Source organism: Enhydra lutris, unplaced genomic scaffold (genome assembly GCF_002288905.1).
Source record: "Enhydra lutris kenyoni isolate GAN:26980312 unplaced genomic scaffold, ASM228890v2 scaffoldscaffold66, whole genome shotgun sequence".
Taxonomy (NCBI): domain Eukaryota; kingdom Metazoa; phylum Chordata; class Mammalia; order Carnivora; family Mustelidae; genus Enhydra; species Enhydra lutris.
This window is the reverse complement of record NW_019154150.1, coordinates 5,742,427-5,755,874: the sequence shown is the minus strand read 5'-3', so window position 1 is coordinate 5,755,874 and position 13,448 is coordinate 5,742,427. Positions and strand designations below refer to the sequence as shown.

The 13,448-nt window shown below is 38.7% G+C and overlaps 1 protein-coding gene across 2 annotated transcripts in view; it reads right to left on the bottom strand.

The window, feature by feature from the left end:
- LOC111159072 (anoctamin 10) overlaps positions 1 to 13,448 on the bottom strand; it is a 200,413-nt gene that overhangs the window by 124,508 nt on the left and 62,457 nt on the right. For both annotated transcript variants that reach the window (XM_022521455.1, XM_022521456.1), the window contains exon 11: positions 12,729 to 12,857. In XM_022521455.1, the coding sequence (XP_022377163.1) occupies positions 12,729 to 12,857 (129 nt within the window). The remainder of the gene's footprint in view (positions 1 to 12,728; positions 12,858 to 13,448) is intronic.

Here is a 13,448-nt window from a genome sequence, read left to right as displayed (position 1 = left end):
AACAGAAAATTATACGCTGGTCAAACTGATACCATTTCACCCAATCCAATTAATATATCAATGTCTATGATGTTAAGAAAGTGATAATTCAAGCCTGACCCAATTTTTGAAACAAAATTCCAAAGCAAAAAGCAGCTAAGTGTTTCTTAAAGTGGGATATGACCTCAAATACTAACACAACATTTTGAACTTGGGATATTGTTAATGGGGGAGGTTTCCTAAAGGAAATGGGTTATTAAACTGGGTTCTTCAACAAAACCAGTATTTCCCACCAACTGACAAATTTATAAGCCAGACCGCTAATTCCACACTCCCCAAGGACAGAAGAATCTCATTTATAAAGATGCCATACCTGAGACCAGTTATTCAACAAAGTAGTTGAAATGAGGAATCATAAAAATGCCTATCTTTCATGTTTTATTTCAGCAAACATTTAAATGTACATTTATTTGCAAAGATTTTAATGTAGGGCCAAGACCTTTTCTTTGGATAGGACCCAGGGATAGAGTTCCACAGTCTTCCATACACAAATAACACCCATGAGACAATGTTGAAGATCATCAGGATTGTTTTCTTTAAAGAAGAATGAAAATAAAGACACATGTGGACCAAAGTGAAAACAGAACCTGGAAGCTGTCCACGTTTTTATGATTTGTTCCTAATCTTTTATAATTGCCTCATCTTTATCCAATCTGATAATAATTTGTCTTTATGGAGTCTTTCCAAAGGTTTTCATAGAAATGATGGCTCTCTCTGTTTTAGCACACACATTTCATCAGTTTTCATTCCACTTAATGAAATTATGGCAATTACAGTAACAAGAATGCCATACATAGATTGGGAAACAAAATGCCTCTTGGTGAGCACTTACTTCAGTGAGCAGACATCTTCACTGGCTCCAACCCAGCGGGCTGGGATACCTGCGCCAGTCTAGGCACTGCTGGGAGGGGAAGGGAGGGGGTCACCTGGGGAGGCCGGAAAGCAGGCCTTCTATCACTGATCCATCTCCTGGAGGGTTCTGTCTGTAAACACGGCTAAAGCCAGGGCTGTACCTTGGTAATACCTGGCATAGTTTAAGCACCCAATACCTACATTTTTAGTGAAAGAATTTGCCTTGACTATCTTTAATTATTCCAACACCTTTAAAAGAACATAAAGCAATGTTTCATTTGGATAAAAAATGAAGAGGGTGCCAGTGTACAGAAAGACCAGAAAATTCCCATGACTATCACAGAACTAAAGGAAACAAAAGGAGGAAGGGAAAAACCCAGTTCAACAATTCCATTCAAAAGTACCCTAATCTAAAGGTCAGAAACCTTCCTAGGAGCCCAATACAGGCTGATGCTGCACGTGGTACCAGAAGAATAGTGGTTGTGGTTTTCTTCCCAATCAAGCCTTTTAGTTAAATTCTCAGAGTTTAATCAGACCTTTCAGTTAGGTAAAGAGACTTCTATGAGAAGAGACTGTCTTCTTAAAACAAACAACTGACAAATACTGAATACTTAATCTTGCCAGGCCCTGTAGTAAGCATGCCATGTGTATTTATACATTTAATCCTCATAATAATTGTAGGTACTAAACTCTTTCAAAGACAGATAGCTTATCAATGGTGGAGCCAGGATTTGACCCCCGGTGCCATGTTCTAAACCACAGTGTCATACTGCCTAGTTAAGCTCACCTTTTCTTATAAACCATTTTAACATTCTACTTAAGGGTTTTGTTGATATACCTCCCCAAAATACATCCAAGTCTTTAATTATAAAGTTAAAATTCATTCTTGAATAATTCCCACTAACTGTATATTCACTGGGAAAACAACCACCATACATGACTACACTTATTCATTAAAAAACATTTCACAGGAGCGCCTGGGTGGCTCAGTGGGTTGAACCTCTGCCTTCGGCTCAGGTCATGATCTCAGGGTCCTGGTATTGAGCCCTGCATCAGGCTCTCTGCTCGGCAGGGAGCCTGCTTTCCCCTCTCTGTTTTCCTGCCTCTCTCTCTACTTGTGATGTCTCTCTGTCAAATAAATAAATAAAATCTTAAAAAAAAATTTCACAAGCAATTGCTTAATCACTTAAAAACACAGTAAAAGCGATTCAGTGGACACTTTTCAGTTGTTGAGTATTTACTGCATGCCTATCCTTGCCAATGCTTTCAGGAGGCTCCTTCTGATAGAAGAAAGGCATCGCTGTCCTACAGTTTAAGTAAATGCTAACAGTAACTTGCAGGAAGGGCTCTGGGGTGTCCAAATATAAAAAGGACGGCAGGGGAAGGGACATTGTAAAGACTCTGATATTCAACCTAGGCATTTCTTCTGTAAGCTGCAGAGATTCGTGTTAAGGACCACCGCAGAGGAGAAATATGATCAGAATTTTGTTTTGGAATAACCAGGCCAGAAGTAGAAAGCATGGAGAAGATGAGAGAAAGCATAAAGCCAGAAAACTAGTAAGGACCCAGTCACACTGGTGGCTGTGAAAGTCTAAGTGAGAGCTGGGGAATGTACACTTTAAATAAGGGAACTGTATGATATATGAATTATATCTATAAAGCTGTTTTTTTAAAAAAGTCTAGATGGGGGGAGCGCCTGGTGGCTCAATCGGTTAAGCATCAGCCTTCGGCTCAGATTGGAGATCCTGAGATGGAGCCTGGCATCAGGCTCCTTGCTCAGCGGCGGAGCCTGCTTCTCCCTCTCCCACTTCCCCTGCTTGTGCTCTCTCTCTCTCTCTCTTCGTATCAAACAAATAAAAATTTTAAAAATTTACAAAAAAGTCTAAATGGGAAATGGTAAAAGCCTGAACTCAAACCACAGCAATGGTCAAAGGGAAGAGTGGTGCAACAGATATTCAAAGTCAGAATCAGCAAGACTTGGTGAGATGATGGGCAGGAAGGAGGGCTGGACTGAGGTGTGGGAACAGGAAGACTGCGAAGAGAAGAAAAATGGGAGTACTGTCACAGGATGGAAACATGAGATAGAGACTAACATATAATCGAGAAACTGCAGCACAAACAAAACCAATTCACTGTTGCATGGGGGGAGCAGAGCCGGGGAGAGGCATCTGTGAGATGAGGGACAAATACGAGCTAGCTGCTAAAATATGAACCCATTAACAGCGGTGTCACTGTTCACCGTTACCACCTTCTCAAGTCCTCCTCCACATCAGACCTGGCGTCTGCCGCTTCCGCTATACTTTACCAATGCCCTCATTCTACATCTGAGCCACCGTGGCACACAGAGACGAAGAGGAAGGGCGGAGGTGCTAATTCAGCTACCTCTGGCCTCTGACACCCCAAGCTACTTCCATGTTGCTATGCTGCTTAACAAATAATGATGACAGTAACAATCAAGACAACAACAGCTTCACTCTGCCACTGCCAAGCCAGCTGGAACTGCAGCTCTTAGCTCTGGGCCTCTGCCAAATGCCCAGCTCTGTGTGTGGAATTTCACATGCACAATTGTGTCTGTATCTTGTCTTGTAAGAGTGGTAACACAACCTGCATTTACCAAGAATCTGCACAAGGCCAGACCCTTGTGATTAGGGTCACACATGTGTCATTTCTACTCCTCAGTACATCCCTGAAGAGAAGCTGCCCTGGTCTCAATCTGTAGTCAAGGAAACAGGCATACCAGCAATTGCACTGCTGGGTATTTACCCCAAAGATACATGTATAGTGAAAAGAAGGCCCACATGCACCCCAATGTTCATAGCAATAATGTCCACAACAACCAAACTGTGGAAAGAGCTGAGATGCCCTTCAACAGATGAATGGATAGAGAAGAGGTGGTCCATATACACAATGGAATATTACTCAGTCATCAGAATGGATGAATACCCAATATTTGTGTCAACATGCATGGAACTGGAGATTATGCTGAGTGAAATAAGTCAGAGAAAGAGAATTATCATATGGTTTCACTTAACTGTGGAACATAAGGAATAGCATGGAGGACATTAGGAGAAGGAAGGGAAAAATGAAGAGGGGGAATCAGAGTGGGAGATGAACCATGAGAGACTATGGCCTCTGGGAAACAAACTGAGGGTTTCGGGGGGGGGGGGTGTGGGGGGATGGGTGAGCCCAGTGGTGGGTACTAAAGAGGGCACAGATTGCATGGAGCACTGGGTGTTATGCACAAACAATGAATCATGGAACACTACATCAAAAACTAATGAGGTACTACGTAATAATTAACAACATAATAAGAAAAATTATAAAAGAAAAAAATGGTAACAGGTCTAGAAGATGAGGTGACTGGCCCAGGGCCATGGTGCACTAAGGAGCAGGAGAGGGACAGAATCTCCACACTCTGAAGTACCCATATGTATTCATACACACAGATGTAAATACGAATTAACGGAGAGAGGGAGTAAGAGAGAGCATTAATGTGGCAAAAGGTTCGAAATGAGTGAATCCTTATAAATATAGGAATTACCTGTATTATGAGTTGCAGCTTTTCTGAAACCATTTTTAAAGTCTGAAACCATTTTTAAAGAATAGAAAAATAGGGACACCTGGGTAGATCAGTCAGTTAAGTGCCCAACTCTTGATTTCGGCTCATGTCACGATCTCAGGGTCCTGAGATCAAGCTTCTCATTGGGCTCCCCACTCAGGGTGGAGCCTGCTTCAGATTCTCTCTCTCTCCCTCTGCCCTCCACAACTCATGCTGTACCTCTCTCTCTAAATAAATAAATAAATAGTTAAGATCATAAGTAAGTAAAGTAAGTAAGTAAATAAATAAATAATAGAAAAATAAACCCTGTGAGTCAGGGCATAAAAGAACTCAAAGGGCTCTGTCCATTCTCAATAGACACCTTAGTCATTACAAGCAGGTGAGAATCAATTCTGTTTCTAGGCAGCTCTTGGAGGGAGTGGAAATCACATAACACCCCCCCCCTTTTTTTTAAGAAACTGCAATTAAGCGATATTTTTAAAACTACCAATTAAACATGCATGGTGCAAATTAGCTTGCCAGGCACCAGGACCTGAGCATTAGAAATGTAGTATAACTTCTGGGGTGAATAGTTAATTCACTTTCACCTGAGGAAAAAAGTAGCATTTAGTAGGTGAATGGTCCACATTCAGAATGTATGACTGCTTCATCTTGCCAAGTTTAGAATTAAAAGAGAACTGTGAATGTATTTAATACTAAAATAATGGATTACCAACGTGTGATATTTAGAAAATTTAGGTCATTTCTATTTTTTAGGAATTGGGAGTTCTTGTGCAATTCCTCATTTCCTCATTTAAAGAAATGATCCTTTGCAAAACAAACAAATAAACAAAAACAAAAACAAACCAGTAGTGATCCTTTGTTTGATCCAAGAAGTAAATGAAATTTGCCTCAAAAGTGAGGATAATTATTATTTAAAAGGAATTATTTGGATGATGATTAAATCTTGTGGGCTGAACATGTGGGCATAAGACTTCCATTATTTGGCTATTTTTAATCTAGAAATGGAATTTTCACATGTTTTCATACATTGGTAGGCTATTCTTTTGATCAGCCCATAATTTCATAACATTTCAGCAATAAAAGTAGTGTTCAAGTGTCCTTAGTTTTTAAAGTAAACACTAGATGGCAGTAATTACACAAAAGTTGTGACATATGACCTGGTGCTTACCAGCAAACATTACTGACCATTTTTGCCTTTTACTGCATTTTACACTGCACTATGTCAAGCTTTAAAACAAAACTAAACTAAACTAACCTGAAGAATCAAAAATTAAAGCTAAAGTTTCCTGACTTTAAAAGTCTGAACAAGAAAAACTTCATCCACAATTAAAATTGTGAGAACACTCTCAACACCAGCTTTATAAAATTGTTACATGTTCTAAGTTTCTTTTGTCTTGTTAACAAATTTTAATCACATAAACATGTTTTAGATGTTACTTAATTTGGAGAAAATAACTAAAATAAGATCTCTTAAACTGCTGTTTCCATCAAGATGCTAAAAATTTACACAAGAACTTACTTTATTTATGGCTTTTTTTGGGTTTGATTTAGTGAAATTTCTATTCTTTTAGGGATTATGAATGAATATACATAAGTATAGCATGCTATTAATTTAATGTCCTACACACAAAACTTTTTTTAAAACTTAATAATTAAGGATGAGGGGACAGAAGGCAAGCTTAGGAAGAAGCACAAGCTGACACCCCACAACCCCCTTTCCCCCAAATGGTATTTACTTGACATCCCTCGGGCACTCTTGGCTGCCCTAAAGCTAAGGAAAGGAAAAAGAAATAGTTAACTCACAGAGATCACAATCCTTCAAGACATGAGTCTCCCTCAGCTTACAAATGTCTTAGAGATCTACAAGAACAAAGCATTTCTATCAATAACCTAGCTTCCAGAAGAAACTGTAGATACAATCAAATGTCCTTATAACCTGCAGCCCATTGCCAGATACCTGAAGCAGGCAGAGTGTGATGTTCCTCCAGGAATCTCCTAACTGTCTTCATGTTAGTGCCTTGCCAGCAGGAAAAACAACCTTAACTCGACAATGGCATAACCACCGGTATCCTGGGAGTCTATTTTAACATGTAAAAATCCTTTGAGACCTCCCTTTTCCTTACCTCCCCCAATATAATGTAATCAATATAATCAGCCACCCCTCACATTCCTGGGGCAGCAGCTCTTTCTGCCTATGGGTCCTGTCCCTGTGCTTTAATAAACCACCATTTTGTACTAAAGATGTTTCAAGAATTCTTTCCTGGTCATAGGCTCCAGACTGCACCCCACAGAACCTCATCTATATTCCAAAACCATATCAATTAATACTGATACTTTACCTTGAGTCTGGAAAAAAAAAACCCATGTAATTAAATATAATTTTAACATTTTACTTCCTTATATGAAAATACTTCTACAGATCAAAAGGAAAAATCTTATACACAGAAACATGTTAACTTGACCCATGGATGGTTTTAGGGAATCTTCTATAACATTCTGAATTAGAATTTCAGTATGATTTTACAAACTTGCGTGGTAATAAACCGAAAAAGTATGCTTTCTAATTTATATTAAACTTTCTACTTTTTGGATTCATTACAAGACCAGATGGCATTCAGCTTAGGTCTTAGCAACACTAAAATAAAACTAGCTAACTTACTAATTTTTTGGTTACTTCTAACAGTTTCTCTGAGCTAGATTTTGTTCTAACACAAAAAATTTTCAATTTAGAAAACAAAGCTGGGGTCCTCGCAATAGGAAGAATGTCAATAAAATAAAAACAAATAAATCTTCAAAAATACCACTGTGGTAGAAAGGGAAGACATTTTAATATGAATCTGTGCCAATATAAACCCAGCTTTTAATCAATAGTTTTTAAAAAATCAGTAAGTAGCTTCAGTTACTACAAGCACATTAAAACAAACACAAACCCGATAGCCGAATCAATCTTTTATAGCCTCGAAAAAGAACAAAGTAGGGAGTCTCACACTTCTTGATATGAAAACTTACTACAAAGCTACAGTAAGAAAAGCAGTATGGTAACTGACATAAAGACAGCTATATAATCATCACCAAATTCATCAAGTTGTATACATTAAATATGTACAGCTTTTTGTATGTCAATCACACATCAATAAAGTGGTTAAAAAAAAGACAGACATATAGATAGACCAATGAAACTGAATAGAGTCAAGAAATAAACTACCTAACATATATGGTCAAATGATTTTCAACAAGGGTGCCAATACCAGTTACTGGGGAATGGAGAGTCTTTTCTACATGATGCTGGAAGCACTGAATATCCACATGCAAAAGAATGAATTTGGACACTTACAGCACATACAAAAATTAACCTAAAATGGATCAAACACTTAAACTTAAGGCCTAAAACTATAAAACTCCTGGAAAAAAACATAGGGCAAAAGCTTCATGACATTAGATCTGGCAATGATTTCCTGGATATGACACTGAAGCACAGGCAAAGTAAAGGAAAAAGTAGAAAAATTAGACTTCTGTACAAGAGGTAGTATCAGGGGAGCAAAGAGGTAATCCACAGAATGGGAGAAAATATCTGCAAGTCAGACATCTAATATGGGATTGATACCCAGAATAAAGAATTCCTACCAAAAAGTAAACAGCACAATTTAAAAAATAGGCAAAGAACTTGAACAGATACCTAAAAAAGAAATACAAATGGCCAAAAACAACATGAAAAGATGTTTAATATCACTGATTATCAGGGAAATCAAAACTATAATGAGATACTACATTATACACATTAGGGTAACTATTACTTAAAAAAAAAAACAACAAAAAGAAGCAACATAAAATCACAAGTGTTGACAAGGATGTGGAGAAATTGGAATGCAATTCCCACATTGCTGATGGGAATGCAAAATGGTGTAGCTGCTATGGAAAATGGTACAGTTAATTTCCTCAAAAAATTCCACATAGAATTACCATATATCCAGAAATTCTGTTTCTGGCTATATACTCAAAAGAAGTGAAACAGAGACTCAAACAGATTATTTGTATACCCATGTTCACAGTAGCATTATTCACGATAACTAAAATGTAGAAGCAATATGAATGCCCATCGATTGATGCCTGGATAAATAAAGTGTGGTATATCCATCAATGGAATATCATTCATTCTTAAAAAGGAAGGAAATTCTGACATATGCTACAATATGAATGAACCTTAAAGACCTTATGCCAAGGGAAATAACCCAGACACAAAAGGACAAATATGGGGTGATTCCATTATAGGAGATTCCTGGTGTAATCAAATTCATAGAAACAAAAGTAGAATGGGGGTGGGGAGGGGAGTTAGTGTTTAAGAGATACAGAATTTCAGTCAATGCCTTGAACTGTACACTTAAAAGTGGTTAAGAGGGTAAATTTCATATTATGTGTTTTTTATCACAGTTAAAAAATTTTAAAGAGGTTACAGTGCTAAATTTATGTTATGTTTACTTTATCACAATAAAAAAATGAAAAGAGTAGTATACATTTAGTTACCACCTCTTCATCCTCCCTTACCTTTAACTCTGGGTGATCTCAATATTAGTAATGATCTCTATATTAATAATTGTTGACAACATTCTATTGAGTTATCTTACTAAAAAAAAAACCCAATACATACCAAAATGATCACTTTTATCTTATAAGGATTTAATCTTGGTAACCCAGGGAAATACTTCTTGTCTAGAGGTCTAAGTCTAGCTGGTAATGAAATGGCCTAAAACATTGCTGGCATTCTGGCCTCTGTGGATTAATTTTAAGCTGAAAACTATCTTTCTTCTAAGTCATGACCGATTCTAAATCAGCCTGGGCTGTGCTTTTATCTCCCACCCTCAGGATGCCGGGTATCCTTAACTTAGGAGTAGGTTACAGAATTCAGAGTGAGAAGTCTCTAAGCATGGAAGAAACTGCCTTTTAAGCTGCTCTGGGAAATCAGGATTCACTCACACCCAAGCCTTCCCAAAATATGCGACAGGAGGCCCCAGACCTCACCGAAGGGAGAAGATAAAGCCAGCAAAGGGTCTCCTGTCTTCGGATGCTCTCCGTGATTATCCTCCTCCATGTTGCCACTGACCATTCACTTGGAACGTCATTCATACTTCCCAGTTGCATCTCTAGTGGATGAATGTAATCAGTCTGTACGTGGGGATATGCACGCGTGTGTGTGTCTGTGTGTCATACTTCCTAGCTGCATCTCTAGTAGATGAATTTAACCAGTCTGCACACAGAGATATGCACACATGTGTGTGTCTGTGTGGTCAAAAAGTGCACATCTCCTCAGCTACATTAAGAAGCAGAGTTCTTGAGGACAGACACAGAAAGACAGCTTTGTCTTTCCTTAGCACCAGATTCAGTGTCATATACATGTAAGTTTTATATACTGAGTATAATTTAATTAAGGAATAAAAAAATGAGCACTTGCCACTTTGTGTTCTCTAAATAGAACTTAGAAGAGAATGTTATACACAAATATAGTCATAAATTAATACTGGATATAAATTAATCAAAAGAATAATATCCATTTTTCCTTTTTAAATAAAAAAAGAAGTACCCATTTCCCTTTCTAATAGCTTAATTTATTAATTCCACATTTATGTCAACACTGAAATGCCTACCTACCATGTTTTAGTTACTATTCTAGCTAGTAGTCTGATTTACTCGATAGAAAAGTAGACACCGTCCCTGCTCTTCTGAAGCTGACAGTGCACAGGGAGAAACAGACATTACATAAACATGCCTATCAGGAAATGCCAAGCATATAAGTGGGATAATCACCATGAGGAAGACAATTAAGGCTTCATGAGAGACTAACAGAAGAGATCCAGAAGAGATGGAGAGATCAGAAAAGGCTGGGAGCCCAGTGACATCTGAGCTGAGACCTAAGGAATAAAAGTATGCTAGCTAGGCCCAAAGAAAGGACTTTGTAAGGGCAAAGGTCCTAAGCCAAAGAGGGGGGAAAAAAAGGAATAAAAAAGCGAGGACTTCTACTTCTGGGCAGGTAAAATAGAAGTACTCTTCACTACTCCTCCTGCTAAGTACAACTAAAAGCCACTGACATTATACATAAAATAAACATAAGAAAACTCTGAAGGGTAGAAAGAAGAAAACAGACTCACCAGGGACCCCAGGATCCTAAGGAGCAACATGGTGGTGAGTTCCCAGGGATCCCTCTTTACCTTGTATGTGTCAGACTAAGGGCTGAGGAAGCAGAACCAGAAATGCCAATGGGCACAAACAAAAATCAACCAGAAAAGCCTGCTCTCCAGCCAAAGTCCAGCACAGGGGAGGTCTAGCAAGACCAAACTTTTGGACACTCTAGACTAATGCGGCAGAAATCCCGGGGCCCCATCCCATGCATGCAGGCAAATCCCTGGGGGAGCGCCGGCTGCAAGAACAGCCTCAGAGGCCAGGGAGTCACCCAAATTAAATGAGAAGAGCCAGGCCCTGGCTAGCCGATGCTAAGACATCACCAAACACAAAAGAAAGCAGTGGCAATGGCAATATACGCAACACTGGACTGGCCAGAAATCTAGAGAAAGTGAAGGCAAAATCAAGAGGTGGGCAGTGAACACATCCAGCATTGCTCAGAAGCTGGCAATGGAACACCCAGATCTGGCTTGCGGCAGAGGTCTGCTCAAGTTCGGGGAAGGGATGGTTTTCAGGGTTTCCATTTCCTTGTCTTTCAAGACATATACTGCTCTTGCTCTGGTTCCCACTTTACCAAGAAATCTAATAAACCAATTTCACTTTAACACCAACTGTTACAGTCATTGGGAAAGATGGTAAATTATTGGGAAAGATGGTAAATTTACCTTATGGTAAATTAACTGCCTGGCATTCTGGTCAGTCCTTTGTGAGACTCATTACTTTTAAATGTAAGTCAGCCCCAAAAGCCTAATTAACTCTGGATGTACTGGCAAAGTTAAGGGCCAAATCCTCTATCAAGAAGGTATGCTATGAGCCTGGGCAGTTGGCCATCCCCTAAGATACCTGTTTTGATCTCTCACACAGGTGAGAAATCAACCTTACAAATAGCTCTCCAAAATCCTATTCAACCCTCAAAATTCAAAACAGACCTACTTTTATCTGCTAGAGCCTTCCCTTTCCCTCTTACTCACTGCTGTCTAAAATCATTCTCCAAATGCACTCTGCATATAGCATCTACCATGAACACACATTCCTATTAAATACACAGAAAGAGTAAATACAGCAAAGCAGAATCTATTTCTTCAGCCACTAGTAGAAATGTACAAGTTCATAGTTTCATTTCTAGTCAGCCTTCAGGCCTAAGGCCACTCTATAATCCTGCTAAATTCTGTTTTAATAAATTTCCACAACTGTTCTATTTTTTAAATATCTAAAAATGAAAGGTCACAATATTCCAGACAATAATAATCACTAGCAATAAAAAAATTCCTGCAAATTCTTTCCTTTGCAATTGGTCAGTGCTGAATTTTCAAAATGTTACAGTAAAGCCATATTGAAAAACATGATAAAATGAAAACCTAAAAAGTACACAGACAGGGGCACCTGTGGGGCTCAGTGGGTTAAGACTCTTGCCTTCAGCTAGGGTCATAATCTCAGGGTCCTGGGATCCAGCCACATTGGGTTCTCTGCTCAGCGGGGAGCCTTCTTCCCCAAACCGCGCACCCGCCCCCCTCCCCCTGCCGCCTGCCTCTCTGCCTACTTGTGACCTCTCTGTCAAATAAATAAATAAAATCTTAAAAAAAAAAAAAAAAAAGTACACAGACAGACCACTTGTACTTTGTATGTGAAATTATGAGTCTTCTTACTATATGTTACATTTTGGTGTTTTAGAGTTTCATAATGAATTTCATACCTGTTGCTAATGAGATTTAAATTGTTAATCAAAAAGCATCTCTTACAATTTATTTGCTTAAGAAAGTGGAAATGACAGATCCCTAGAAGAAACTTAAAAAAATATTAAATCTACAGAATTCTTTTTCAAATAGGATTTATCTACTCAGCACTGGACAGGTCAATACAACGGCTGGAAAGGTCACTTTCCCATCTGCACCATGGGGACTTTCTCATACCTGGGAAACAACCAGAAACGCACAGCCTCAAACCTCATGGCTTTCCATTACCTGACCCAGGAAGACCCAGGAAATGGATGTCACTAAATTGTTAATCATTGACAGTTGGAGACATCACTGCTTTAGGTCATCTCTGCTTTAACGGAGGCATCTGATGTGGAGACTATTTAAAACAGGTTTAAATTTTCACTTACCTCCACTGCTACTACAATCAAAATGAGGTCCAATTTTGACTCCGGGAAGAGGGCGTTCACTTGTGGTGACATTCCAATTAGAGCACAGTTGGTCACCACAGATATAACACTCATTGTTTCAAAAGCCAACTAAAAGAAAAAAAAATGTGAAATTAAAAACCACAATGACCTCTTCCATATTTCCTCATCCTTTTTTTATATTATCTAAAATCAAAGGAAAAGCCTTTCCCTTGTTCTAAATATTCCAAGTACATTTTAAGCTTTTTCCCTATAATGCTGTGATTTTCTTTAAAATCAGCTTAAAAAAGCCACACTGTTACAAGGTATTTTAGATACTTATGGCTTGAATATCCAAAGCAGTATGTTCTACCTTCCCAACTGGAGGTGGCCAGGGACCTGAAAATTTGGAATACATCCTAGAGGAGTACACTGTTAAAGTTACTCTACTCATATCTACAGGGAACCTAAAATGGGGCCACCAGAAAAAATGTTTCACTTTCAAAAACAGTCAGGTATGATTTCAAATAGAATTTATTTTGTGACTACCCTACTTTGACACATCACACACATCTGGTTCAACTATACCTGAGGCACCATAACAGTGATCCTTTTCTAGTGGCATTTACTTGTGGGACTTCAAGGAAAATACAGATGCCCCCACTCAGCTACTTAACAGAGTGATCCAAGGTCCCATGAGGAGTCTCATGGAGCACACTACTG